This window comes from Channa argus, chromosome 22, assembly GCF_033026475.1.
Source record: "Channa argus isolate prfri chromosome 22, Channa argus male v1.0, whole genome shotgun sequence".
NCBI lineage: Eukaryota > Metazoa > Chordata > Actinopteri > Anabantiformes > Channidae > Channa > Channa argus.
This window is the reverse complement of record NC_090218.1, coordinates 10,301,426-10,326,798: the sequence shown is the minus strand read 5'-3', so window position 1 is coordinate 10,326,798 and position 25,373 is coordinate 10,301,426. Positions and strand designations below refer to the sequence as shown.

Here is a 25,373-nt window from a genome sequence, read left to right as displayed (position 1 = left end):
TTTCTAATCAGTGATATACATGTACTCCCCAAACTAGAACTATAGGAAGGAAATTGAAAATTGGCCTTTAATTTTAAACATATGTTTGACAGCAGAATTATTTCCTAATTTCCTCCAACTTTTACATGCAGGGTGTTAGTATATTATGAGAGTTAGACATGAAGAGAGACCCCACAGTCGCTCTCGGTATGTCGGTAAAGCAGTGCAGGATTTCTCTGGCCTTTCTATTAAAAGCACCTGAGCTCAGCGCAGATGCTCTCATCCTGGCTATTTTGGCTGGATCCAGGTTGTTGTTCAGCTTCGGACTGACAGATATGAGGTGACAATGTTACAGCATGTTTCAGCAAGAAACAACCAAACAGGAAATTGAAAAACTAACTTACACTAAGCCTAGAAGGCTGGATTTATTATGTTCCAAAGATCCATTGCAATTAACTTGTTAGTCCTCATTCACCCTGCCTGAATAAATACTCGTTCCCTCTTTTTTGTTTTACTGATGGTGAAATCACATACAAAAATCAAAAGTTTTCTTCCCCCAGGGGCCGAGCTTCCAAGCTATGGCATTACATTACATAAAGAGAAATGCTCCTCGTTGCAGGCAGTTGAGGGAAGCCAGAGCCTTTAGTCTGTTTGCTACCTACATCCTTATACTGTAAAAGTGAACTGCTAACAGAGGCTTTGGGTCTATTGACCCAAACACATTGTAATCCAGCTGTTTACACCAATCTATAAAGTAATGCAGTAATGAAACGCAGTAAATTGTTTCATTTTGTCCTCCCTGCTGCTAAAGAAGTCTACATATATAAGTATTTCTTTTTTTAGCATTTGTGTTCCTTAAAGCTTTTTCCACCTTAATGTACTGACAGTTTCCCTGCCTTGCTCTGCCTCATGTTCTGTGGATGAAGAAATCACTCCTCACTCATCAGCCTCAATCTAATGACCCATTAGTCTCCACAGAAACCTGCTGGCGTCTGGAAGACTCCAGCCTGAGTGTTAGGGCATCATCATGTACAGCGGCCGTCAGCATTAACGAGATCCAAAGCTATAAGATGTTACGAGCTAATTGTCCTATTAGAGCTGTGAAGTCTCCTTGCATCTGGATGGTAGATAGCAGTAAGTAAATCACACACCTGATTGGATTCAGGCAGTTGTTTTTGGTCTGATTTAAGCATCTTTGAAGGACATTTTTGCCAAGTTGAAACACTGAAGTGATTAGATCTGGATAAAAATTACAACCTTTGTAGAACCTTTGTGGTGTGGAGTGTTTAAAAAAAAAAACATTACACAATTGCGGTTTTATGAGAAAACAGAGTTTTTGATGTACCTCTCTAATATTTCTGTCTTTCTGCCCTTTTAGCCAGAAAAGCAGCTTTCTCTGTGGATGGCTATGTTGATATGATGGCGGATTTATCCCTTTGGATACTTTACTCTACCTAGCCGGAGACAGCACTAACCACTCCACCACCATGCTGTCCAATGCAATGTACCACCGTGTAATTATCTTTTGTGTGCACAGGCATGCATATGTGTGTGTGTGTGTGTGTGTGCACTGACCTTTTTAACAAGTGATTGGCGGTTCAAACAGTTACACGTGGTGTTTCACAGTCGGGAAACTCAGACAGAAGGATCATTAAAACATCTATGAGTGCTGCTGCTTTATGTTGCTGCTTCTCACAATCTGTACAATTAGGTGGACATGAAACTTTGAAGATGCCCAAAAGCAAAAACAAGTCTGCTACTGTGGATTACTATCAGCTGCAAACCATAATTCATTGCTGATGCAACAACAGGGCTCTTTGGAGCAATCCATGAGGCATAAAAACAATGGAGGTGTACCTGGCTCTGGGTGGTCACTGATAAATGATAATATACCTCCAGACCAGCATGTAGTTTCTGTTGTCCTAGTAGAAGATCACAAATACAATCTATGAAGGTTGCACCTTTGTTGCCTTCTGTCAATCTTCTTTCTCATTAAATCAAGTCCCAGTTGAGACTTTGGGTTCCCTGCATCTAAACAGCATTTGGATTATTGGCTCTGGGTTTGTTTGTCTGAATCCCCACAAAATTATGTGTTGGCTTCATTTTATTCCCAGACAGCAACGATCATTCTAGAAGCAGCGAGGATATGAGGTGGCAACAAAACAGGACAGGACAAGACAGAATGAGACTGGATTTTCTAGTTGCATGATAGCAAAAAACATTGGAAAGCATCTTGTTTGCAAAAGTGAAAAATATGATGTGCTGAATTCTGCTGCACACAAAGAACAAAAGATAAAGTAGCATCAGGTTATTTATTTTGGAGGGAGAAATGATGAATTAAAGCTCATCTAAGAGCGAGAGAAATGTTATAAAATTTGTGCTGATTAACTACACTTTTACCCAACCCAACCGGCTTCCGAGCATGAGAGTGCATTCATTAATTTGGAAATGATAGTTTGACAAAATAATCAACTCACAAGCATCTTAAGTGCAGTTTACAGTTTTCAGCTTCTTTAACTGAAAGAGGGCTAATGATCTTGATATTACAACCATCTGTTATCACACAACAACAACTACTGCAAGCGCAGGACATGGAAGTGAGTTCAGAGCATTTTGTCAAACTACCCACTGAATATAATTTGCATTACTGTATGTATGATTAAAAGATGCAGAATTTTTAGCAAAAGCAAAAACTAGAACTATTGTCGGTGAGCTTTTATCTAACAAAAACATGCAGACACCATGTGTTACGACTATATTGGAGCACGACTGTAGTCAAAATGGATTTTACCGCTAACAAAGCTTTTTGTTCTCAACGTGACTGAGAATAAGTAGCCTGGACATTCACGCTGATAACAGCAGATGGAGCTGAAGATCTCAGATGGGAACAGTAACCTGCTGTTGTCATGGTTTCAGGTATCCTGGAGACACAATTCTGAATGCTAATTGGTGGAAACAGAAAGAGATGCAGAGACTGGCGGGCTCCCTCTTTCACTTTTTTCCCTTCTTTCATATATATATATATATATATATATATATGGAAATATTCAGCTCCATCTATATATATATATATATATATATATATATATATATATATATATATATATATATATATATATATATATATATATATACACACACATTATGTGTCTTTATATTTAGTTTGACACCCAGTAACCTAATAACACTGAGATAGGTGGAAGAAAACTGAATAAAATGAATGAAACATTTGTTTCAATAAAAATGAAACAGTGAAGAAAAACTTTAGTACATTATGTGTTATGCATATTGTATGTGCAATACTGCATTTTCACACATTACTTGCATCTTTTCTGTACTGAATTAGGTTAATAATTTGCCTGCAACTACATTAATCATCAGTTGTGTCAATCTACATTTATAGACCGTAAACCGTTTCTGTATGTGTGTATCTGTCTCTTGCAGTCAGTCAGTCTGTCTCCACCTCCCAGTCGGGAGTTTCTAAAGGTAATGCTGAGGTTAATCATCACATGACTTCACAATGCACCACTGATGTAATGTTATGCCTGATAAGCTGTTGTTGTACAACCAGTGGCTGATTTTGCAGGGGCAACACAATGTCTCCCTGTCCCACCCACCTGCAGGGTTTCTGCCTGCCACCTCCTTTCCTCTGCTATTGCAAACCGTATCATCATCCAACTTTCCAAAACAACCCATTCATCACGATCACATGCTCTGCCACCTCAGAGCCTTATAAGACATATCTCTGACAGTGTGATTCACAAGATGGTTCAGTTCATTTTATCCTGATAGCTTGGCATCAGCATCAATCACGCAGCCTGCATCTGTTTGCCTGGAATTAAAGGGGCTTTTATCCAAACTGCCTTGGCACATGCAGAGACTTTAAATTTAGATGTTGAACAGCAGCAGCAGCAGCAGCAGGTACCCGAATAGCTTTTATAACCAAATTGGAACGTCAGACACTAACGCCAACTGGTAAATTACAGTTATTTGATTGGTGGCGATGAAAGAATCATGCGTCCCTGTGTATCCTTCATGGTCTGTTAGAGCTCACAGTGGCTCCGTTCTGCCACAGTGCAGCTGAGCATTGTGTTACTTTGGATTAAGCTCCTGTATTGTGTTCCCTGCCTTTGTCTCCTGCCTCAATGTGTCATCGCTTCCAAATTGAGAAACACACTTTCTGTCATCACTGGACGAGGCTGGGAGAAAGTTACGCCCCCGTATGAACCAAATGTCAAAAATGTGTTTTTTCCCCTTTGACTGCGCTTTGTTTATAGTCTGTAAAGTGAGAAATCACAATTTTTTTGGGAGAGTGAGTTATTAAGGATATCACAGGCGTAGATGTGCAGAAACTGGGGAATAAATCACAATTTGCATACATATAGCATAGAATCATGAGAGGTGTCATTCATGTGTCCTGAAATTAAATTCCAGTCCAAGATGGCAAATCTTTGTATCCCCCTACTTCATTGAAAAGCAACTAAAAGATAAGTTTTTGTTGCTGAAGATAGCACCACCATCAATAATATACAAAGACATCAACACCAATAGTAAAAGAAATACAACGCATATGACAAGTCCACTGGAAAAACCAATAATAATCCTAACTTACATTTTTTTTGTTAGGTTTACTCAGCTATCGACAATAAGCACTCGTTACTGGTTTTTATCAAGTTAGAGGTAATTGTAGGGTGAAAAAAAACAACAACCTTTACTCAGTATTTTTGAGTGAAGCCAACTTAAAACAATCAAGTACACTGGAAAACAAATGAGGCAATGACACTACTTAACCAGTGGGAGGCAGCAATTCTCAAAAAGTTGCTCAGTCTCAGTAAACTTTTACACATTTATTAACAGTGTGGTAACGGTAAGTATTAATAGGTTCACAGCATCCTGGTGCAATTCATAAACCCAGTGTAACTGACCATTGACCTTTGTCTGCTCTCGAAAATTCCTCTGCTTTCGCTAAATTTGCTAAAACATTTGCTAAAAACGGAGGGAGGATTACATTTTTCAAAAGTGGGGTTTGTGCAGTATGAAGATTCCAGCTAATTGAAAAAAAGACGCGTTCTTAGATGGAATGACCGGGGGGGTGGGGGTCTATCTAGTGTAGTAGAAAAGCGTGCAATAAATGACACGATCAGCTAAATAAGCTAAAATAGGACCTGGCTGGGGAAGCCAAGGCCACAACAATTGGATGAGCTTGTTTCCAAAGTGATCAATGAAATGTTAATGTGGAAACAACAACAAAAAGCCAGAGGCTTCTCATGTGTCAGACGGATGTGGAATAGAGTGCAGGAAAACTGATTCACGATCCAGATTAAAGAAAAACTGAACACAAACAAGTCTGAAGATGACGATAATCAGAGGAATGAGGGGAAATTTGAGTCTGATTATTTTCATCCGGAGGGAGCTGCTGATTCAGATTTGTATTTCAAGGGTGCAGCTGATGCTTTTGTTTCAAGACCCGTGCAAAGCAGCAAATGGTTGCCTGTTTTCCCTGTCAGCCTTCAAACTGAGATATTCAATTATAAGGAAAGCACACTTTAAAATGTGGATGATTACATGGTTTGTTGTTGCAGAAGAGGCTCAACTGGGAAATAGAAAAACTGGCACGGTGCAGCGGCTGAGTTCTGCTCAGCACCTTTTAATCTGGTTTTTAATAAAGAACGCAATGAGAGATGCAATATTGCATACGTCCTCCGTGGGACTGTTTGACTGCTGTAGGAAGAAAATTTATTTGTCTCTTCTAAAATAGAGCTGAAACAAAATGGATGATGTTTCCACTTTTGCTTTCAGAAGGATAACATCCCCCCCATTGATGCTGAAGGGTAACAGCTCACTGATTATAGAACTGATGATTGTAATCTGCGAGAAAATGGTTCATTCTGAGCTAACGATTCTAAAAGAAGAGAGTAAATAATACACTTCATATTTTGTATGTAACCTTTATTCCTTCAGTTGTGTGCCAGCAGTGAGGCATGGAAACAAACGTAGCTCGCCCCTGTTTAATTTGAGCATATTGCCCACACTCTTTAATCTTGCCTTGTGTTTCATCATGTTCACAAAGGAAGCTAACAGGTTTAATTCAAGATACGATGATTATGAATTAATTAATGTGATATTTCTATGTGTGGCAGTGCATCAGTGAGTAGCTCTGAAATGGAGAAACACATCCAGCCTTTGATGGCTGCTTTCGTTTGATGTGTGGCGTCTTTTGTAGGCAGAGCTGAGATGGGACAAATGGACAAATATATTTTAGCTGGGTTTGTGACGTCTGCACACATACACAGACTACAGTCCAACTGATGTACTCGTACTCCCCTGGACTGTTTATTCTTACACAGCTTAAAGTGCAGATCATTCCCACTGAGCCTTTAGTAGCCTGTTACAAGCACAGAGATTCAGATAGTATTGTATTTTCACCACAGAATGGGCCCATTGGAGCATAAATCTGACAAGATGCAACATATTATACAAGTTATTCTAACAATAACATCTCATTTATTTAACTTGAAATAGCAGTTTTGCTGCCACAGTGCAGTGGAAGCCAATATGCAGAGTGTACATGTTAGTGCAGCTGCTGACAGAGATTTAAGGAAAATCATTACAATTTTCTCTGACTGGCTGTTTACCACCGTTTCCAGACATAATAAGCCAGCTGGCGGCTGACTTTACTTTTATTTGCAATGGCCTGATATGAATGGCAGCATCTCATTAAATCTCAGCAATAAACTAACTGAGCATTCTTCTAAAAATGTCAAATATTCCTTTTCAGCTGTAATTTGGAATAAATTTTAAATTGTCCTGTGATTTTTGTGGGTTAAAGGCACAGTTCAGTGTGAAATATTTACAATCCAGCCCCCTGTGACCCTAAACAGTTTAGTCGGCTGCAGATAATGGATGGATGGATGGAAAATGTATGCTTGTGTGTGGATTACTGAATGGACACAGACCTACAGGCCTGAAAGACCAGAGTCTCTGAATTTATTGTTCATATTTCTTCATAGATGAATACATCACAACAATCCAAAGACGATGCATATCGACTCAGAAAATGACACGCAGTGACCTAAAACTATCTAAAAGAGGTGGTTTTTATGATAAATAACAAAGTGGCAGATGGCATTTATAAGGGACTAATCTATCGGGACACAGTGGATCATTTGGAGGTCATTCATTTACTTTATGTGGGCTACATGGAGAATAGTGGCATCGTGGCCACACCATAAAATTCCCAGCATGCTTTGCAAAGGCGATGATGTATTCTCCCTGGTGGTTGCACATCTACGGGTGGTTGTTGGTAACTTCTTTATTAAGTGGAGAGCCAATAAAACTGCAGAGGAAGTGACACGCTGAGCCAATAGCACTTTCGCCGTCACTGGTCTCCGGCTGGCTGCAGACAAGATGGTGGACGGTCAACCTCAGCAGGAAGTTCACTTCTTCTAGAAGTGGTTAACCAAATTAGCCAGATTTTCTTCCCTTTTTCTCCACATCTTAATTTAAATCGCATGCTTCTGACAAATGAATAAAATAGCACTTTTTTGCCTGATGAAAAAACCCTGTACGTTATTAAAGACATTTCAAAATCAAGCTTGTTTTTTCTTTCCAAACTAATATGTGTTTTTGCCCCATTTCAGACTTATTTTTGTTTTAGATTTTTTTAGAACAATGTAACTTTCCACTTTGTAACATTGCAGATGGCAAGATAGTAAAGCGTTTATAAAATTGTGCTTGCTAATTATTATTTTGTTGTCTGGGCTAAATATTTGAAATCCTAATGTTATTTCAGTCAAGGGGGGCTGGTGGTTCAGTGGTAGAGCACTGGGTTAGGATGCAGAAGGCCGGGAGCTCAATCCCACTGCATTGCCAGCCCCCAAGGACCACCCTGGTGCCAGCCCGGACAAAATACACACCAGTGAACTTTATAGACTTTGGAAAATTGTCATGTTAAAAGAAAAGTAACAAATACATTTTACTCAACAAGTAATAAGAGCAGATCTAGACCACAATTAGGAAAATGACTTAACCCACCTTTGGGAAAACATTATATTCACTTTACACCAATGACTTATTTAAGAAGAAACATAACATATCCACATGTGCTTAACAGGATCTATTCTATCACAGGTATTCAAGAATTCCTTGAAGTGAGAGAAAATATATCAGTCAGGTGCTTGTATCATTTGAACAAGTCTTTTAATTCATATTTTTTACCCATCTATCTTCCTGTAGCACGAACTTTTCAGCTGCCATACTGTTCATGCCACGAGTTCTGCAGGACTTAAATGGTCGCCTGAAAAACATGCACACAAGCATTAACTCACCTCATCATACAGTTCTGCCCCAACTACTCAAACACTGAACACACAATATACAGAGAATATAAAAAAATACAACAACCATACAGTACTGAATATATTTTCATACCAGTGTTATTGTGACTGGATAATGTGGTTTGGTGTATGTGAAATGAGCTGGCCGTGGAGAAAAACAACAGAGACATACTAAAAATCTGGCAGTGACAGAAACTTGGTTGCTGGTAGAGAAATAACATAGATTAGATAGTTAAACCTGCCAGCAGGTTTTAACAGATAACATGGCTAGAGAGACTTTGTCATGTAGTGAATGCAGTTAAAGGAAGGTGGTATGAGGGATATATTTATATGATAGTGAAAACTACACAAAACAAACTACTAGAGCTAGTCTACTATTAGCCTTACATTTCTACCTTACTTTTCTGATTTGAATTGACCATCCATAATAATCCATTAGCACTTTAAATAGCCTGTAGATTGCTTAAGCAACACGCAAATGCTGAATGTTAATCCATAATGCAAATTTGCTAATGCTGGTCACTGATCTCTAATGCTTGTACAAGATAAGAGATAAGATGAAGTAAAACCTTTATTTGTCCCATAGTGAGGAAATTTCCATGTCACAGTAGCAGCTCACCTCAACCCAAAGACATGTTTATTGTTCCTGGGAATGTGTTTGTTTCCTTAGCATTGTGCTTGTGTTCGCTCTGGCTACGCTGTGAAATCATTAAAACAAATACAGCTAATGCTACTGAGTTACCAAAATAAGGGGTCTGGGTCTTTATCACAGCCAGAGTGCTTATGTTAAAACTACATCTTTACAAGTGAGCTTTAAGTCATTTTACCAATTGAGAAAAAATTGAAGTAATTTAAATATTTTCAGTTTTCAATAACCTTTCAACGTTGTGCCTTTATCTTTACTTCACTGTCTCCCTGATTTTGCGCCATTTATGTACAAGTTCTGGAAAAAAGCGAACAACTTCCGGGAAATGATACCAACTTCCGGCCGAGGTTGGCAGCCAGTATCTTGTGTCTGCGGGCGGGGCCTGCGCGTTTTTGTCAGGCGGTGCTCTCCTGTTGTGTCAAGTTGGACGTTGTTAGCCGAAAGGAGAAAACAGAAAAGGCCTAAATATTTAGAAAGAAAAAAAGATTTACAAAGAAAAATACTCCTCCTTTAGTTTGACTAATCTAACTCCTCCAGGTACCATCACCTGAACTGAAAAATTCATGCAGGTTAAGCAATTGTGATGAGTTTCCCGATATTTTGACGGATTTTCATTTCCTTACCTCCCGTCCCTTAGAATGCAAAGGGCACGTTTTACTATCCGCCAATTTATAAACATAAATACACACACACACACACACTGCAAACTCGATGCGTTAGCGGGAGAAGATTAAACTGGAATCGGATCGAAATGGCAGCAACAGCGCTTTTATTTTGAAAGTCGTAGACGGATGTGTAATATTTCATAGCTAAATATATACTGACTTTTGGGCGGACCGTCAATTGACGTTTCTCCTTCCCCTCTGTTCAGTTCCCATCATATCAGAGCGATCGCGCTACCAGAGGTACACGCGTCTTCTGCGCACATAACACCCTGAGGGACACTTTTTGTCGAAAAAAAAAGCCCAGCGGGGGGAGTCGACTCGTGAGCGACACCGACGAAAGGTTAGCTAACGTAACGTGATCGGTGAACGAACCGTAGCGAGCCCGAAAAACACAGAAATGGACGAAAAGGCGTTTACGAAAGAACTTGATCAGTGGATCGAGCAACTCAACGAATGCAAGCAGCTAACGGAAGGACAAGTTAAGACACTATGCGAAAAGGTGAGTTATTTCTCAAACGTGGCCCCGTTTTCGTAATTGTTATGAAGTCCCAACGTATTCTGTCTCCTTACCGCCGCCTTCCAGACATTCTTAAAATGGCGTCCATAGTGTAACGCTGCGCTGTGCGTATGTTTGACCATCGCGCCTGATTTAGCACTTTTTTTTTTACTTTTTAGGATATTTCAACTGGTGCCTGTTAGAAATGTTGAGAAATCATGGCGGTTATTAACAGTATTACTGTGAATTGAAGTCCAATATCTCATGTGCAACCTTCACATTCAGACTGTGTGTTAGCTGCCTAAAAGCTGTTAAAGACTGAGGGTTTGACTTTAGTGTGGCTGACTGCATAACTGCTGTGTTTCCATCCTGAATGTCTAACTACATCCTTATGTAATGTGTCCCATATTCAGGTCATGACCAGCTCTTGCATAGCTAAACATGTGGGTGAACTAAGGTTAAAGTGCTTTGACATGTGACTGCTCTGCATCTCCCACAGACTGGCTCTGTCCATACACAGTTTTCCTTTTTATGTCTTACATGTTTACATGTGCTGCACATTGTCTCACGTATTTTTAATGCAAGCAAATGTCTTAGAGACAAAAGAATTGCACTGGCCGTTTATTGGAGCATTTTATGTCTATACTATTCCCCCCTATGTTTTTGTGCTCCCAGAAGTGTCCTCAGCAGAGTTTGACAATTTTCACTTTACTGGTGGTTGCTTGTTAGCCAGCAACTGTTTCTTATCTGATTGTTGCTCTTATTATAATAAATGCAAAACGTGTATATCGTTTTCATTAATGTAGGATGTCTATTGGCTTCTGAGCTGATCTCGCAGACCTCTCTTTACTGAGCTGGAGCTTAACCTCAGTTTTTCCCCAGTATCCTCTCTGCCAAGACCCCTTGCTAGTTGAAATCTTAAAAGAACGTTTCAGGCGCAGACTCTTCTGTCATCAAAAGGTGGCTCATGGTTTTTTTTTTTTTTTTTTTTTTTTTTTCCCAGTGATTTATTAAAACCACATTTTTACCAGATGGAGATTGAGAAAGCCCCATAACCCAGAGTTGGCTATATATTGTTGCTGTCTCATGACATGGTCTATTTATGCTTCCCCTGCTGGAGAAATTGACTCCTGTGTCTCTGATTGTTGGATGTCAGTGTTAGAAGTGAATGACATTAGTTTATGGTGATTTAGTTTTCTGGTTATCTGTAATTTCAAAGTTATCCCTGATAATAGAGACAAAGTAGTGGTGGCTCAGTTCTTAACAAAGACATTAAAAATTGTGTCCTCTGCCAAATTCGGAGTGTTCTTTGCTTAGGGTTAAATGCACACTCTTCCCAAATGGCTCGTTCCTCCCAGCGTAACTTTTCTTTTTCTTTTTTGTTTTAAAACTTCACTTCTTGTGTAGTCACTTCTAGTAGTTTAAAATGCAATATTAATCTCACTGTGGGTTGAGACAGTACAGTGGGGCAGATGTGTAGTGTTGCATCAGGGCAAAACATTAAACTAGTTCAGCTACGGGTGTTTATAAGTCTTTATTATTTTTTTAGTATATTACATTGTTTTTAATGAAGGGAGCTTGTGAAGACATTGAGATGTCCTCTGTGCAAATTAGATGAAACTGTAAGTGTTTACTTGTCTTTTTTTGACTTCAAAGGTCTTGTATTCAGCTGCTGTGTGTACAACTGCTTTTGGACTATCGGGAAAACCGATGTATGGAGATGGAGTAATTATGGCTTTAAAAGTAGTTAAGAGGACAGCTTTACCCTCAGGTTATATCATTGCCACAGCTTATGAGCTCAGCAGTTCCAAGCTAGTGTCTACCTGCATTTCTCATCCTTCCCCCTGTGAACTGTGGTAATATATTCAGCAGCATGCACCTACACATCCTCTCTTATTTAAAAATAGCAGAGGATATGATTGATTGTGAGTTGCATCACTATAACTATCAAAGCCTTTGTTGCTAAGGGGATCAAGAGTGTGTCTCTCAAGATAACACTGTGGATTATGAGTCACAGAGCGACCGTCTTTCTTTTGGGATGTATGGGGGTGTGGTCGAATGAGATGTGCTGTGTAATCTGTCCTTGGTGTTTTGTGCATTCCAGATATCTTAGGAAGGACGGCGCATAACATCATTTCTGTCTGGTTTTCTAATGTGCAGGGACAAGGGAGTACTTTATCGTGTTTATCAGAATCGCTGCAGATTTTTCAGCACTGCAGTATGTCCCCCTCTCAAGGCTCGAGACGTGCTTTGCGAATCCTTTTTGTTTACAGAGTACTAATGTCTTCTGTGTGATCATTTATTAGTATTAATCTAGTTACCTAGGATTAAATTTAGTGACAGCAGACAATGCTCTGTTCAGTGGAAATTAGTTTTCTGTTCTTGCCTTCATTGAAAATTTAATTAAATACATAACGCGCATCTCAGAGACCTATCCTCTTTGTGACCTTTAGTTTTTTCCTCCCTTTGTTCAGAAATAAACGTAACAGTTACATAACCAGACATTGTTTTTGTCTTTCAAGGCTGAGGCCTTGTGTTGTTTGTCTCTGCTCAATTTCTTTCATTAGGAGGCGTCTTTGACTAGCCATTCAAGCTAACCACTTCATCTGTTTACAGGGTGCTGTACATAGTAGACAGATTTATAAGATTTCCTAATGGCACTGCAAAATAATTAGAAAATTATATTCTGAACACTGGGGCCTGTTTTCTGAGTTTCTCTTTAATCTTCTGTATCATGATATCATCTAAGTGTGTTCCAATGACGTTATAAGTTGATCATGGGGCGGCAGTTTCACCACTTCCTGGATTTTAATATGACCTATGTCTATGTTAACACCAGTTCGAGGCAGCTAGTCAGGACTGATGTCATTGTTTACTCAAACAATTGAGTCATTCAGAAGGACACATTTTTTTTATACAATACTTTTTTCATGGAAGATTAAAATTTTTTAAATATAAACAAAAAAGGGTACAAACGAATGTCGAAAACATGCAACGTTACTGTTTCCTGTGAAACCTCTCAAGACAGAATGACTAACACAAAAAAATTGTAAATGGATCTCAGCAAAAAAAAAGCTGACAGCACAAACACAGTCTGCCTCTGTTTGGCTGCTTGTGGTGCGAACTTCCTCACTAATTATAGTGATGTTGTCAGGCAGATGCTTAATTTCTAAGTGTCTCGAGTGAGGTCATCATTTGCACTTGTAGTTTTGCCTAGCCATCAAGCTCCTTTCCCCGTAAGTTGCCGGCAGGAGAACCTTGGCTGTGTTTAACTTGCTTTAATGGGATTATATTGCGGTGGCTGGGAAAATGCTTACTTCACTTCTCAGCACTCAGCTAAGCAGTTTGTTGACAGTATGGCATCTGACGTCTTGGGCATAGCAGTAATCTGGCCCGAGGTTCCCCTCCCTTCAGCCTCTCTGTGGCATTTTTGCTACGGGCGTGGTTTTAAAAGAACTTGGGCGAGGTACTCTCACGCACAAATCTTTGAGATTGTTGCTGAATCCAAATTATGAAAGTTATAAAAGTAGGGTTAGTGCCAGATAAATTTACGTCCTTCCATTTTACATTATGTTTGGTCAAATAGTACTTAATTCTGAATTATTCTGACTGTTTTTCCATATTCTTTCTGCATATTGTTATATGACTAAAACCACTGACTGCAGCAAGGAGACACCTAGTTTTCCGACAACAGCAGGGTTTTGCTCGACTAAAGTTGCAGGACAAAGTGTCAGTGCAGCACATGGTGAGAAAATGTAATTTATCAGTTATCTAGCAGCGTAATCGAAAGAGCACATTATACAGATTAGAATACATTTGACAACTTAGGATGCAGAGGTGGTATCTGATGCTTCACTCGACTTATTACTCATAGGTCAGTGTAAGAGTACACAGCTGTAGGCCCTGTACTGTGTCACACCCAATCACAGGATGTTCTAATAAATTAGAGGCAGAAGGAAAATCACTTAAACACATTGTCTTTGAGTAACTTCACTGTTGTTTAAACCCAGGTACTCAACTATTAAGAAAAAACATTTAAATATTAAAGAATATCTATTCTAATGCAGAGGAGGAACTGGAGATCTAGCTTAAATGGTGATCGCCTCCGTGAGGGACATAAACGAAGAGAGCTGACATGAATTTAAAACTCATGGGTTGCATTCCAGAAGTAGGAAAACCCCATGGAGATTTCTAAGATATCCAATAACTAATAGCTAGATTTATCCTCAAAATTATTCTTAGCAACCTGCTGTAGATTGTTTTGTTGCAGTGCCTGTTGGTTTTGTTCACAGGGGTCAACAACATGGTGCCTGCGGGCACCAGGTCGCCCGCAAGGACCACACGAGTCGCCCGCGGGCCTGTTCTAAAAATAGCTCACCATAGCACCACTTACCAATGAGCTGCATCTAATTTTTTTTTTTTTGTTGCTTTTCTTTTTTTAAAATCACGTTTGATAGTTACTGTGAGAAGTCATTAACATAATCAGTGTCTTCACATAGATGAATATCATTCATTTAATGAATTATTAATAATAATAGATGAATGTCATTAATTTAATTAATTATTGATAACATATAATTAAAGGTAAATTGAGCAAATGTGTTATTTCAAAAGTGTGTATCAAACTGGTTGCCCTTCACATTAAACCCAAGAAGAAGCTCTCAGTTTCAAAAAGGTCGGTGACCCCTGCAAGTAGTACTGTTAAGTGCTCATTTTATTTTCAATAGGAAATAGAATATATTAAATCTATGTTTAATATTTCCTGCTCATATGTTTATTTCCTCCTCCTCTTGCTTAGAATAATTAGAGAGGTGAAGAAAGAGATTAAAATGCTGTTGCTGTTACACTACACAGGGAACTAGAATATTCTCTCTAGCTTAGCAAATCAGTTCCTTTAGAGCTGGAAGCTCTGGTCAATCTGTCATTGAAATGCCTCCTGCTACATGGTAGTTTGGGGGGGGGGGGGGGGGGGTGTAATATAGGTCAGCATTGTGCAGAGCTGCAGTCCTGTCCTGGTCACTGTGGTTCAGTTTCTCTCTCTCTCCCATCTGCTGTCACGACAGGCCAACTTCACCACTGTCAGTGTCACTTGTTTTTTGTAAGGAAGGGTATGAAAAGACTGGACCGGCTAAATTTGCCCCCAGCAAAACGGCAGGCATTCAACTGGAGAAGAGGCACGTGTTTCCTAAACCGAAATCGCCCATTTCAAACAGTCTACGGTCCAAAAAAAATTTAAAACTTGTGAAACACACCTGCTTTCACGCCTCATGTGAATGCAGTGTCATTTATTCTAGAATCATGTCTCAATATTGATTTAAATGTCTGGTCCTTGAGCCCGATAGCCCTTTTCCATGTCTCACTCTGTTTCTCATGTGGTTCAGCACGTAAGCTATGTCTGCTGGTCATTCAGCTCAGTGCATTTCTCTCTCAGCCTGAGGATTTGTTCACTCCAAGTCACTTAAAAAAGCTGACCCACCCCCCCTCTCTTTGGTTCAGCATGCCAGGCTAAAAAGACTCAAGGAGTAGCACTCGTCTGGGTCTCCAGATTTAGTATTAGTACTGCTTAAAAAAAGATCATCGGCTTTTGGCTTGTCCCTTCAGGGGTCGCCACAGCAGAACGCGTTCTGCAAGTTGATTTGGCAGAAGTTCTGAGTTCCTGGTGCAACCCTCCCATTTTACCCTTGGTGGCTGGGTGGGGCCATACCTAGTGGGGGGTGGGATTTGAACTCGCAGCCTTCTGTGTCCCAACCTAATGCTCTACCACTGATCCACCAGGCCCCCAAGTATTAGTACTGTTTAAAGCTTGCCCCTAATTTTAGGTCTGCTTCAATTAGCATTGGTGAAGCCTGTAGATTCATCAAAATAATACCGTGTGACCTTTTCTTCTCCATCAACTGACCTACAAAAGCAAACTCTCTGCATATTTAGATTCATTGTTGTGACTTTTGCTTTCCTGCTCTGAATCAGCTGATATAAATAAACAAGTGTTTTCTCTAAAAACACAAGGTGTAGGCCACATACTGAGTCATACTCTGCAACAGTTTCAGCTTCACGGCGAAATATAGTTAGAATCAACCTTAGAATAATACATTTTAGTTCAGTCTGTGTTGCCACATCCCTCCCAACTAATAAGCTCTAGTGAATCAAATTTCGTATTTCTTAGCAATGGTTCTCCTCTTTGTCCTTTCAGCTTTTAGAACACCACAGTAATGGATTGTAGGAAATGGTGCAGTGCAACCAGAGCTGTCTTTCCAAGTGCCTCGAGGCAGGGCCACATGAAATTACCCACACGCACAGTAGGGCCTTATTGTGGTGATGCTGGGGTTTGAGTTGTAATCACTGTTCACTGTAGCTAAATGTAGACCTCACTGGAGGCTGATGTGGAAATTGTGCAGGAATTGTCTATTCCTGAAATAAAGGTGGCGAACAAAGAATAAAATGATAGTGTATAAAGTATGTGATTACTGTGCACAGTGGAGACAAGTAGCACAGAATATGTAAATGTAGGAAATAATGTAAGGTTAATGATTTATCTACAAATAAACGTCAGTTTTTCAGTCCATGGACAACACTTATGTGTGTGTGTTTTCTTCAGGCAAAAGAGATCCTGACCAAGGAGTCAAACGTCCAGGAGGTGAGATGTCCGGTGACAGTGTGTGGCGATGTGCACGGGCAGTTCCACGACCTGATGGAGCTGTTTAAGATTGGAGGAAAATCTCCAGACACAAACTATTTGTTCATGGGAGACTATGTAGACAGAGGGTACTACTCTGTAGAAACTGTCACTTTATTAGTAGCACTTAAGGTAAGTCATAAATGAAGAGTTCTCACACTTTTTAAATTCACAGGGCTTTTTAAGAAGAAACGGGGGCCATTCAGCTCTGTCCTCTGCCCACCTTTCAGGTACGCTTCCGGGAGCGCATCACAATCCTCAGAGGGAACCACGAGAGCAGGCAGATCACACAAGTGTACGGCTTCTATGACGAGTGCCTACGGAAATATGGAAACGCCAACGTTTGGAAGTACTTCACAGACCTGTTCGATTACCTCCCCCTCACTGCCTTGGTAGACTCTCAGGTGAAAAAACATGCCTGCTGGTTTCGCTATAGAAATCTAGACTATGCAATGTATGAACAGGACTTAATGTTTTACCTGCAATTGTTGCTCATTGCTTGGCACAGAGTAGTAGTTGGATGTAGTACTTACTTTACTGTTACTACTCAAATTTCTTCTCCTTTCTAGATTTTCTGCCTTCATGGAGGTCTGTCACCATCCATAGATACATTGGATCACATAAGAGCATTGGACCGTTTACAGGAAGTACCACATGAGGTAAATATACTATTTAAAAACGTCAAAATTAAGCAGAACTAAACGCACTGTTTTTGTTTTTTAAATCTGCACAATAATTAAAATTAAGAGTAAATTAAGAAAATAAACATCCGGTAGTCAAGATCAGGAGGGTGCGAGCCTTCCCTTGCTAAACAGCTTGTCCTCCTCTTCCTCTTTGTGCTCCCCAGGGTCCCATGTGTGACCTGCTGTGGTCAGACCCCGATGACCGTGGAGGCTGGGGCATTTCTCCCCGAGGAGCTGGTTACACCTTTGGTCAGGACATCTCTGAGACTTTTAACCATGCAAACCGTCTCACACTGGTGTCTCGTGCCCACCAGCTGGTCATGGAGGTGTGTGTCTGTATACAGTGTATGTGTGCTACTGATAATTATTCAGCCTGAGAGATAAAGGAAACTGGATTTACATCAACTGGTGGTGTTGAGATTAAATTTGTGGTATAATGGCACTTATTCTTCCTCTGGTGAATAATGCATCTGCTCCTCCTCCCAGGGTTACAACTGGTGCCATGAGAGGAATGTGGTGACAATATTCAGTGCTCCCAACTACTGCTACCGTTGTGGAAACCAGGCAGCTATCATGGAACTAGACGACACGCTCAAATACTCATTGTAAGTTCATTGGGGGAAAAAAAACTCACGTTCCTTTAATTCTGGGGAGTTTGATGAATTGACACAGGCTTTGGAAAACTCAAACTTTGTGCATATAGGATGCTTGTAAAGTGGATGACAGATCCTAAGTTATGTTGTTTCTTTTTATTTCTCCACAGCTTGCAGTTTGATCCTGCGCCTCGTAGAGGGGAGCCCCATGTCACTCGCCGCACCCCAGACTACTTCTTGTAAACTCTGACCTTTGACCCTTGTACAGTCAAGTCCAGTATTGCCATGATATATGACCTTCAACCGGCGAGAATGAGGAAGGAGAGGGTGGGAAACTGGGGGTGCTTAACAGCGATGCGCATTGAATATCCACACAAAGATCTATCTAAGCATTTGGCAAAAACGGTGTGTGTCTTATGGATGGACCAAAGGATGTGTGCCATAATCATTACAATATGCATCGCGGAGGACTTGTATTGATAAAACAATGATTAAATTCCTCATCCTGTATCTGTGTAGCTGGACTTATGGCACCAAACGCCAAGACAAAATAATTTGCTATATTTCAAATGCGGCTGTTTGAATCCCACACGCCATGGCTTATTATATTAGGAGATCCGAACGTGATCTGTTTGCACTTTTGTAAATCTAAAGAAATGTAACATATGTCAAAAGATGAAAAAGATTTCACACTACATACGTCCTTTTTGTTTTTTTTTGTTTTTTTGGTTTGTTTTTTATTACAAATAAAACCCAACTAAGGCAAGCTTTACATAAGGTTTCTTCCTCCTGTGTACCTTTTACGTAAAGCCCCTTCTTATGCAGCCCACCTTGCTTGGTGTATATGATTGACAGAAGATGGGAGTGTTCATCCACGTCAACTCGCTGACTCCCTCTGAACTGCAGAGTCTGTATTAACCAAGCCATTTGAATAATAAAGACTAAGGTGACACCTTAACGGGAGAATGCTGTTGTTGTGTTTTTTTTTTTATTATTGTGTTTTTTGACTGAAGAAATTTGCGCCAAATTAGATGTCAATTGATGTCAGATACCTGAATGCAGGTAGTTTAGAATTTAAGTTCACATATAAACTAGTAAGTCATCAACCTGAGCCTCTTTCATGAATTTCATTGACGGATTTTCCTATCAAGATGTGTAGGCTAGGACTAAATTTTTTTTTTTAATATATATACATAAATAATTTAAAACTGGTTTTCTCTTCTCATATTAACTGATGCAAAGCACCATCTGGGATTCTGCAAGTAATGTACAGTGTCTTTGACAGAACACAGTTATGTTTGAATCTAATGATTTATGGTGTATTTTGTTTGGCAAGTCTAAATATTAGAAGGCTCTATAATTTTAGAAAAGATTAACAGTGTATTCTTATACAGGGTCTGGTGGTCTGTAAATTGAAACCTTTGTGTTTAGGTGTTACCATTTATTTCTTTTTTGTTTCCTGCTGTGTAATGTTGATGGGTGTGCAGGTTTTTGTGTAATGCGTGTTCTTTTGATTTCTCCACGCAGCACTTGAAAGCACCTTAGGAGCAGTAAGCGCCGCTCTGTGGCAGCTTCGGTAACTACATTAGAGAAGATGACGTCACACACGAGGTGCACATGCACACATACTATTGTATACTAGCATTGTTAATTCACTGCCATAATTTTCCATTTACATATAAACACAATATTAAATGTGCAAGTGCATAACACTATATGTTGGTTCTTGACTCGCGCCTCTTCCTGATGGCCTGTTTTCAATTGTGATAACAAAACCCAACTTTTTCTCCAGTAGTATAACGTTTGTAAAAATGTTACTTGCAATGACATAGTTTTACATTCTCTAATTTCTTAAAATATCTAAGTACTTTTGACCACTGCTAATACAAGTACATTGTAATTCCCAAGTCTGCATAAGGCACGAAGTAATAATCCAATAAGGTAAAATAAGGTAAATGGCTGAAAATTGTAAAACAAACAATAATACTGTATAATATTTGAAGACTGATGATATACTGCTTTATAAGTAATGCAAAGTATTTAAGTAAATTTTGTAAGGTACTTTTATTTTACTTACTCAGCTGTGCCCCGCAAATAATCCAAAATTATAATTATCAGGTTCAAAACAAATATTAACCAATACAGCTAAAAGTAATGCAAACATGAGTCATTAGTCCTTTTTTATTCAATCATGCTTATTCAAGAAAGCTGAAATGATCGCATGAAATTGTGCATCAGAAGACGAGGTTTTCGAAATGCAAAGCAGGTTCGATAAACAGGAAGCGCAGTCTTCACCCCCGCCCCCCCTCCTCTCCCCTCCTCTTCGTCGGCACCGTTTCACTCGGTGATCGTCAGCCTCCAGCGAGCGGCAGCTTTACGCCGATCCAGAGACTTCCAGTCGTTGTTTGGTGAGGCTGCGTCTGTCGGGCCCTGCTTGTTGATCACAGAGGAATTTCGCCTCTTGGCTTTGTCTTTAATCGTTTACAGTAAGTCGCAAACGTGAACGTGCCATTTTATAGTTATAGCTCGCGTGCGGAAGCTGCTTTCTCCATTTTGAATCATATGTGTATTTAAATAAGCCTCGATGTGGTTGCTAAGAGGCCTCCGTGACATCGGAAGGCGTTAGCGTAGCGTTGAGCCAAGATGCTAGCATTGTGCACGGTAATGCTAGCCACCCGGCTAGCGTACGTCTTAACCACCATTAGAGGAACGTTGTCGTTGTAAAATCCCACAAGCTTGGGTTTGTTGCACTTGGCGCGCGGACTTCGTGTTTTGTCTCCACGCGTCCATCCCCGTCCGGCCACTTTTAAAAATGCCCGAGTTAGCAAATGGCGAGCTAGCTACATGGTTAGCATCACCGTCATTTAGGCTTTGATCGTCGGTGAGCTTGGAGGTAGCGTTCGAGCTTAACCGCTAACCACTTGTGGGTTCAGTGCATATTGCTAAGTCCGACGTCCGCGTAGTTGAGATTAAAATGCGCTTACGTTGGTCCTGCGCTTATTGTTGATGTCGCTAATTAACTATCAGCAGTGTGAAGTCTGTACACTTGGTTAACAGTCTGTTTAATAGCTAGCTAGCTAGTTAGCTGTCACAGCAGCAGGAAACAGAGAGTTTTGGTGTCTGTCTGATGTCCACATGCATTATTACAGCTGCAACGTAATGTGTGAGTGTCTGACAGTCTAACGGTTTGTACTTCACAGATAATGCCCACAATAAAACTACAGAGCTCAGATGGGGAGATCTTTGAGGTGGATGTGGAGATAGCCAAACAGTCCGTTACCATCAAGACCATGTTAGAAGGTACAAGTTTCAAATCATTTCCAGCCTCCATCTGACTTTTCCCCAAGGAGCAATATGATGGTTATGTTAAAATTAAAATGATGGTTTTTATAAGAGATGCAGTACAGATTAATGTATGAAATATGGTGTGTGTGTGTGTTTGTCAGATTTGGGAATGGATGATGAAGGAGACGATGACCCAGTTCCCCTCCCTAATGTAAATGCTGCCATCCTCAAAAAGGTACGAACCATGTGCACACAGAAACCACACACGTGCACCCACCTCCATTTTGATTTAATTCTGTTTGGTTCTTTTGATGGACGCATTAAAAGCCTCCGCATGTTTTAGTTTGAGGTTTTCATCACGTTGAATGGTGTGTGATCACTTACACCAGGGGTCACCAACCTTTTTGAAACTGAGGGCTACTTCTTGGGTACCGATTAATGCGAAGGGCAACCAGTATGATGCACGCTTTTGAAATAATTAATTAATGACATTCATCTATGTGAATGATTTCTCACAATAACTATCAAATGTGATATTAAAAAAAGAAAAGCTACATAAAAACTAGATGCAGCTCATCGGTAAGTGGCCTCATGGCGAGCCATTTTTAGAACGGGCCCATGGGGGACTCATGTGGTCCTTGGGGGCAACCTGGTGCCCGCGGGTGGGCACCATGACGGTGACCCCTGATTTACACTCTGCACACTGGTTGGGAAGTTGCTCCTGCACTTAACTGATGACGTCCATGTTCTTGTTATCAAATGCAGAGGTTTGACATGTTTTTCACATACTGAGTACGATGAACATATTCCTTTTTCTTTTTTTATACATGTATTTTCTTCAGGTGATTCAGTGGTGCACTCATCACAAAGATGACCCCCCTCCTCCCGAGGATGATGAGAACAAGGAGAAGAGGACAGATGACATTCCTGTATGGGACCAGGAGTTCCTCAAAGTGGACCAGGGCACCTTGTTTGAACTCATTCTGGTAAATACAGACATATAATTACATTAATATTATAAAAACCTTAAGATTCGGCACGTCAAAGTTTAAATTATTCCTCATTGTCTTTGCTCCAAAATAAAAGGGTATGCTGTCAGTGAATGTTTAGTGTGTGCGGACCAGCATCATTTGGTAATTGAATTTTGATCAATAGATGCCCACTGGTCAGATGCCAGTCTTGAATGATATAGGAAGGAAATAATCTGAAGTGCTCATACAGTTTCAACATTTTAAGGAGAGACCAAATTAATTTCGGTGGTCTAAACAACAGACCAATGACCAATTGACCCTCAGTGTTTTTTTCTTTCTTTTTCTGTGTAAAGAGGCACCAGTCACTCAATCAAAAATTAGACCTTTTGCTTTTCTATAATTTAATTTTTGGTTACAGTTGATGTGATGTCGCTTACAGGAACAAATTTCTGCTTTAATGCTTTTTAAGGTTGTATACTTGAAACTAAATGGGCCGATTGCTCTCGTGAGTCTTCACTAAATTCAGTGGTGTATCGGATTACAGAGCATTGTCATGTTGTCAAGAGACAAAAATTAGCTTGGTGTGATAGGGGAGGAGACGAGATTCTTGATGTGTTAATGGGGAGGGGTATTTTGACACGGATTTTCCATAGGCAGCATGGGAAGGTGAGCCAGACCGAGCATGTGAAACGTAACCTGAGCGCTTGTTGGGAAGTTACTGGGAAATGGGCGTTTCGACAGCTCCAGGAACTGAAACACAAGCCCAGAGACTGCTGGACACACAGGGCTGTCAGAATAACTCTGCTCTGGTTCCGTGTGAAAATGATGCACGGTCACTTCCTCTGTGACCTGGATGTCATTTTATTAAAGCACAGCAGGAGTAGAGCTGAAGTTTTGTTGGGTGACATCACTGGTTGTGTGTAAACTGTTGGCTTTGCAATGTAGCCTTAGACAGGACTAGGGTTTATGATATGAGTGAAAACAATATTAAAAAGGGATTTCTGTGGCCAGGTGGCTGTATTTGTTACTCAGTCCTGTTGGGTTTTACAGGGGCACAAATGTTTTCTAACGGGGTCTAATCCAATAGAAAGGCTTGGCCAGGAAACTGGTGTTTCTCTCTGGGCAAAGAGAACTTAAGTTTTGAAAAATGGCAGCAAGATAAAACTTTCCTATCTGTGCCTCTTAACTCGATGTTTGGCTGGGACTTAGCATGTTGACCTTTTTGTAAAAATAGTTTTTAATGTGATCAGGATTCGTTACTATATCTGGATGATGGCTTGAACATACTTTCCTTATTTTGATGCTGCCTAGCATGTGATTACATCCTGAGCAGGTCTGCTGGATTTGTCGACACACTTGGCACATCCGAGGTAAAGGGAAGTGATGCTGATTAATTACTCACTGCCGGGTTTATATGCAGAGTAGATTTGAATTGGAAATGAATTACACCCAATGCTGGGACAAGTACTTTGACTTTTACAACACTGACAAAAACCTCAAACTTGACTCTTCCTTTCTGCCCTTAACCTGCTTTCACAGAAGATGTGAATTTACAGAGCAATAGTAAAATATTCACCCATTAAAAAAAAACAAAACTAAAGCAATCTGAAGGAAAACCTTCGCTTGCCTTGTAATTAATTTGGATAAAGGCATTTGCTAAATGATTAAGTGTAGATTTTGAATGTTTGTATGTGTCAAATGGTCAGATTCTTCCATTAACAGTTTCTGCTCGCGGTAATCAGTCATCTTGTTCACGCTGACCTTCACAAAGTGTTTTTAATACACCAAAATTTAAAAACCAGCATTAAATATTTTTCTTTTCCTGTTCATGTAGGACACAACTTAAACACTGTATGTTATCATTTTTTCTTCATACCAGAAACGTCCTGCTTTTAACACAGTGCTTGATGCTTTTTATACCGAGTGTATTGTAACATACTTGTAGTTTCACCAAGCAATAAACCAGGGCACCCAGAAAAACTATAGTAGTGAAAATCACAATTATCTTTACGCAAATCTGAAACAATACTGTCTTAAGTAGTGTTGAAGTACATGGAGGTGATGATATTTTCCTTGAAATGCTAAGAGTGAAGGATGTCAGTCTCTGCTTCTCTTCATTTCACCGGCTCGTTTCTGTGCAGGCTGCCAACTATTTGGACATCAAAGGTCTGTTAGATGTCACCTGCAAGACGGTGGCCAACATGATAAAAGGCAAAACCCCGGAGGAGATCAGGAAGACTTTCAACATCAAAAATGATTTCACAGAGGAGGAAGAAGCCCAGGTAATTATCCCAGCCATTATCTGTCTGTCAGAAAATACCTGGCTTTCATAAAAGTTAGAAGTAACAGGATCATTTTGGCTTTGACAAGGGACCTGACCGTCCTCTCATCCACAGGTACGCAAAGAGAACCAGTGGTGTGAAGAGAAGTAAAGCGGGGATCCATCCTGTCAACACTACCACACTGAAAAGGATATTCCCTGCACACTGGTTGCACTGGCGTTGTTCATATTTGTTAATATTTAGTATATTTAGAGCCACGTACACCCCACCCCTCTCTGTATACCAATAGCATGAGCAAAATTTTAACTTGCCTGTGACATTTTAATTTAAATAAAGCTCTTGTTTCCACACATGTTGTGTAACGGTATAAACTAGTGCTGATTTTCACAGCTATGCACCCTAAAAAAAAAAATCTTAGTCCTTTCATATTGTCCATTTTCATTTTTTACTGGACATGTTTTTCTTTAGATTGACTTTTTGTTTTGGAAATGGGTGATTAGAATTGCTCTGTAAATTCACATCTTCTGTGAAACCATGTCAAGGGCAGAAAGGAAAAGTGAAGTGTGAGATTTAGGGGTTTTTGTCATTTTTGCAAAATTGTTGTCTGGACTTGAAGTACTTGTCACGGCATTGGGTGGAACTCGTTCCTAATTCATGTATTGAATGGGGAATCTGGTCCGATTAAGCTGGATTTTGGGATGGATGGACGTATACTGAAGGAGTAAATAAAAAAAACATGTAAAGCAATGAGCGTTTCATTTTTA

The 25,373-nt window shown here is 40.0% G+C and overlaps 2 protein-coding genes and 1 long non-coding RNA gene across 4 annotated transcripts; 2 read left to right on the top strand and 1 right to left on the bottom strand.

Moving 5' to 3' along the window:
* Nucleotides 1–6,796: 6,796 nt before the first annotated feature.
* LOC137107634 (uncharacterized) lies at nucleotides 6,797–9,681 on the bottom strand. Its single transcript, XR_010912072.1, has 3 exons — nucleotides 9,192–9,681; nucleotides 8,197–8,275; nucleotides 6,797–7,375 (listed from the first exon to the last, which is right to left on the bottom strand). It is a non-coding gene; the product is annotated as an uncharacterized lncRNA (long non-coding RNA).
* A 167-nt stretch (nucleotides 9,682–9,848) lies between these two features.
* On the top strand, nucleotides 9,849–19,037 carry ppp2cab (protein phosphatase 2 catalytic subunit alpha b). The gene is made up of 7 exons (XM_067491393.1): nucleotides 9,849–10,125; nucleotides 16,718–16,927; nucleotides 17,026–17,199; nucleotides 17,365–17,454; nucleotides 17,643–17,804; nucleotides 17,965–18,083; nucleotides 18,242–19,037. Exons 1-7 carry the CDS (start codon nucleotides 10,024–10,026, stop codon nucleotides 18,312–18,314), a joined length of 930 nt encoding a protein of 309 aa, XP_067347494.1. The 5' UTR covers nucleotides 9,849–10,023; the 3' UTR covers nucleotides 18,315–19,037.
* Nucleotides 19,038–20,346: 1,309 nt separating this feature from the next.
* skp1 (S-phase kinase-associated protein 1) lies at nucleotides 20,347–25,356 on the top strand. 2 transcript variants are annotated; one of them, XM_067491395.1, is made up of 6 exons: nucleotides 20,347–20,479; nucleotides 21,272–21,371; nucleotides 21,518–21,591; nucleotides 22,199–22,342; nucleotides 24,469–24,609; nucleotides 24,724–25,356. In XM_067491395.1, the coding sequence occupies exons 2-6, from the start codon at nucleotides 21,275–21,277 to the stop codon at nucleotides 24,757–24,759; spliced, it is 492 nt and encodes a 163-aa protein (XP_067347496.1). In that variant the 5' UTR covers nucleotides 20,347–20,479; nucleotides 21,272–21,274; the 3' UTR covers nucleotides 24,760–25,356. The 2 variants fall into 2 exon arrangements, with proteins under 2 accessions (XP_067347496.1, XP_067347495.1); XM_067491394.1 differs by having other exon boundaries at nucleotides 20,397–20,557.
* The last annotated feature ends 17 nt before the right edge of the window (nucleotides 25,357–25,373 follow it).

What these genes read in the sequence shown, in the direction of transcription:
- ppp2cab (XM_067491393.1), top strand. Translation starts at nt 10,024, where the DNA reads ATGGACGAAAAGGCGTTTACGAAAGAACTTGATCAGTGGATCGAGCAA. An exon ending in CTGCCTTGGTAGACTCTCAG is followed by an intron (nt 17,200 to 17,364) that starts GTGAAAAAACAT and finishes TCTCCTTTCTAG; the next exon opens with ATTTTCTGCCTTCATGGAGG. An exon ending in CCCACCAGCTGGTCATGGAG is followed by an intron (nt 17,805 to 17,964) that starts GTGTGTGTCTGT and finishes TCCTCCTCCCAG; the next exon opens with GGTTACAACTGGTGCCATGA.
- skp1 (XM_067491395.1), top strand. Translation starts at nt 21,275, where the DNA reads ATGCCCACAATAAAACTACAGAGCTCAGATGGGGAGATCTTTGAGGTG. An exon ending in CATCAAGACCATGTTAGAAG is followed by an intron (nt 21,372 to 21,517) that starts GTACAAGTTTCA and finishes TGTGTTTGTCAG; the next exon opens with ATTTGGGAATGGATGATGAA. An exon ending in ATGCTGCCATCCTCAAAAAG is followed by an intron (nt 21,592 to 22,198) that starts GTACGAACCATG and finishes TATTTTCTTCAG; the next exon opens with GTGATTCAGTGGTGCACTCA.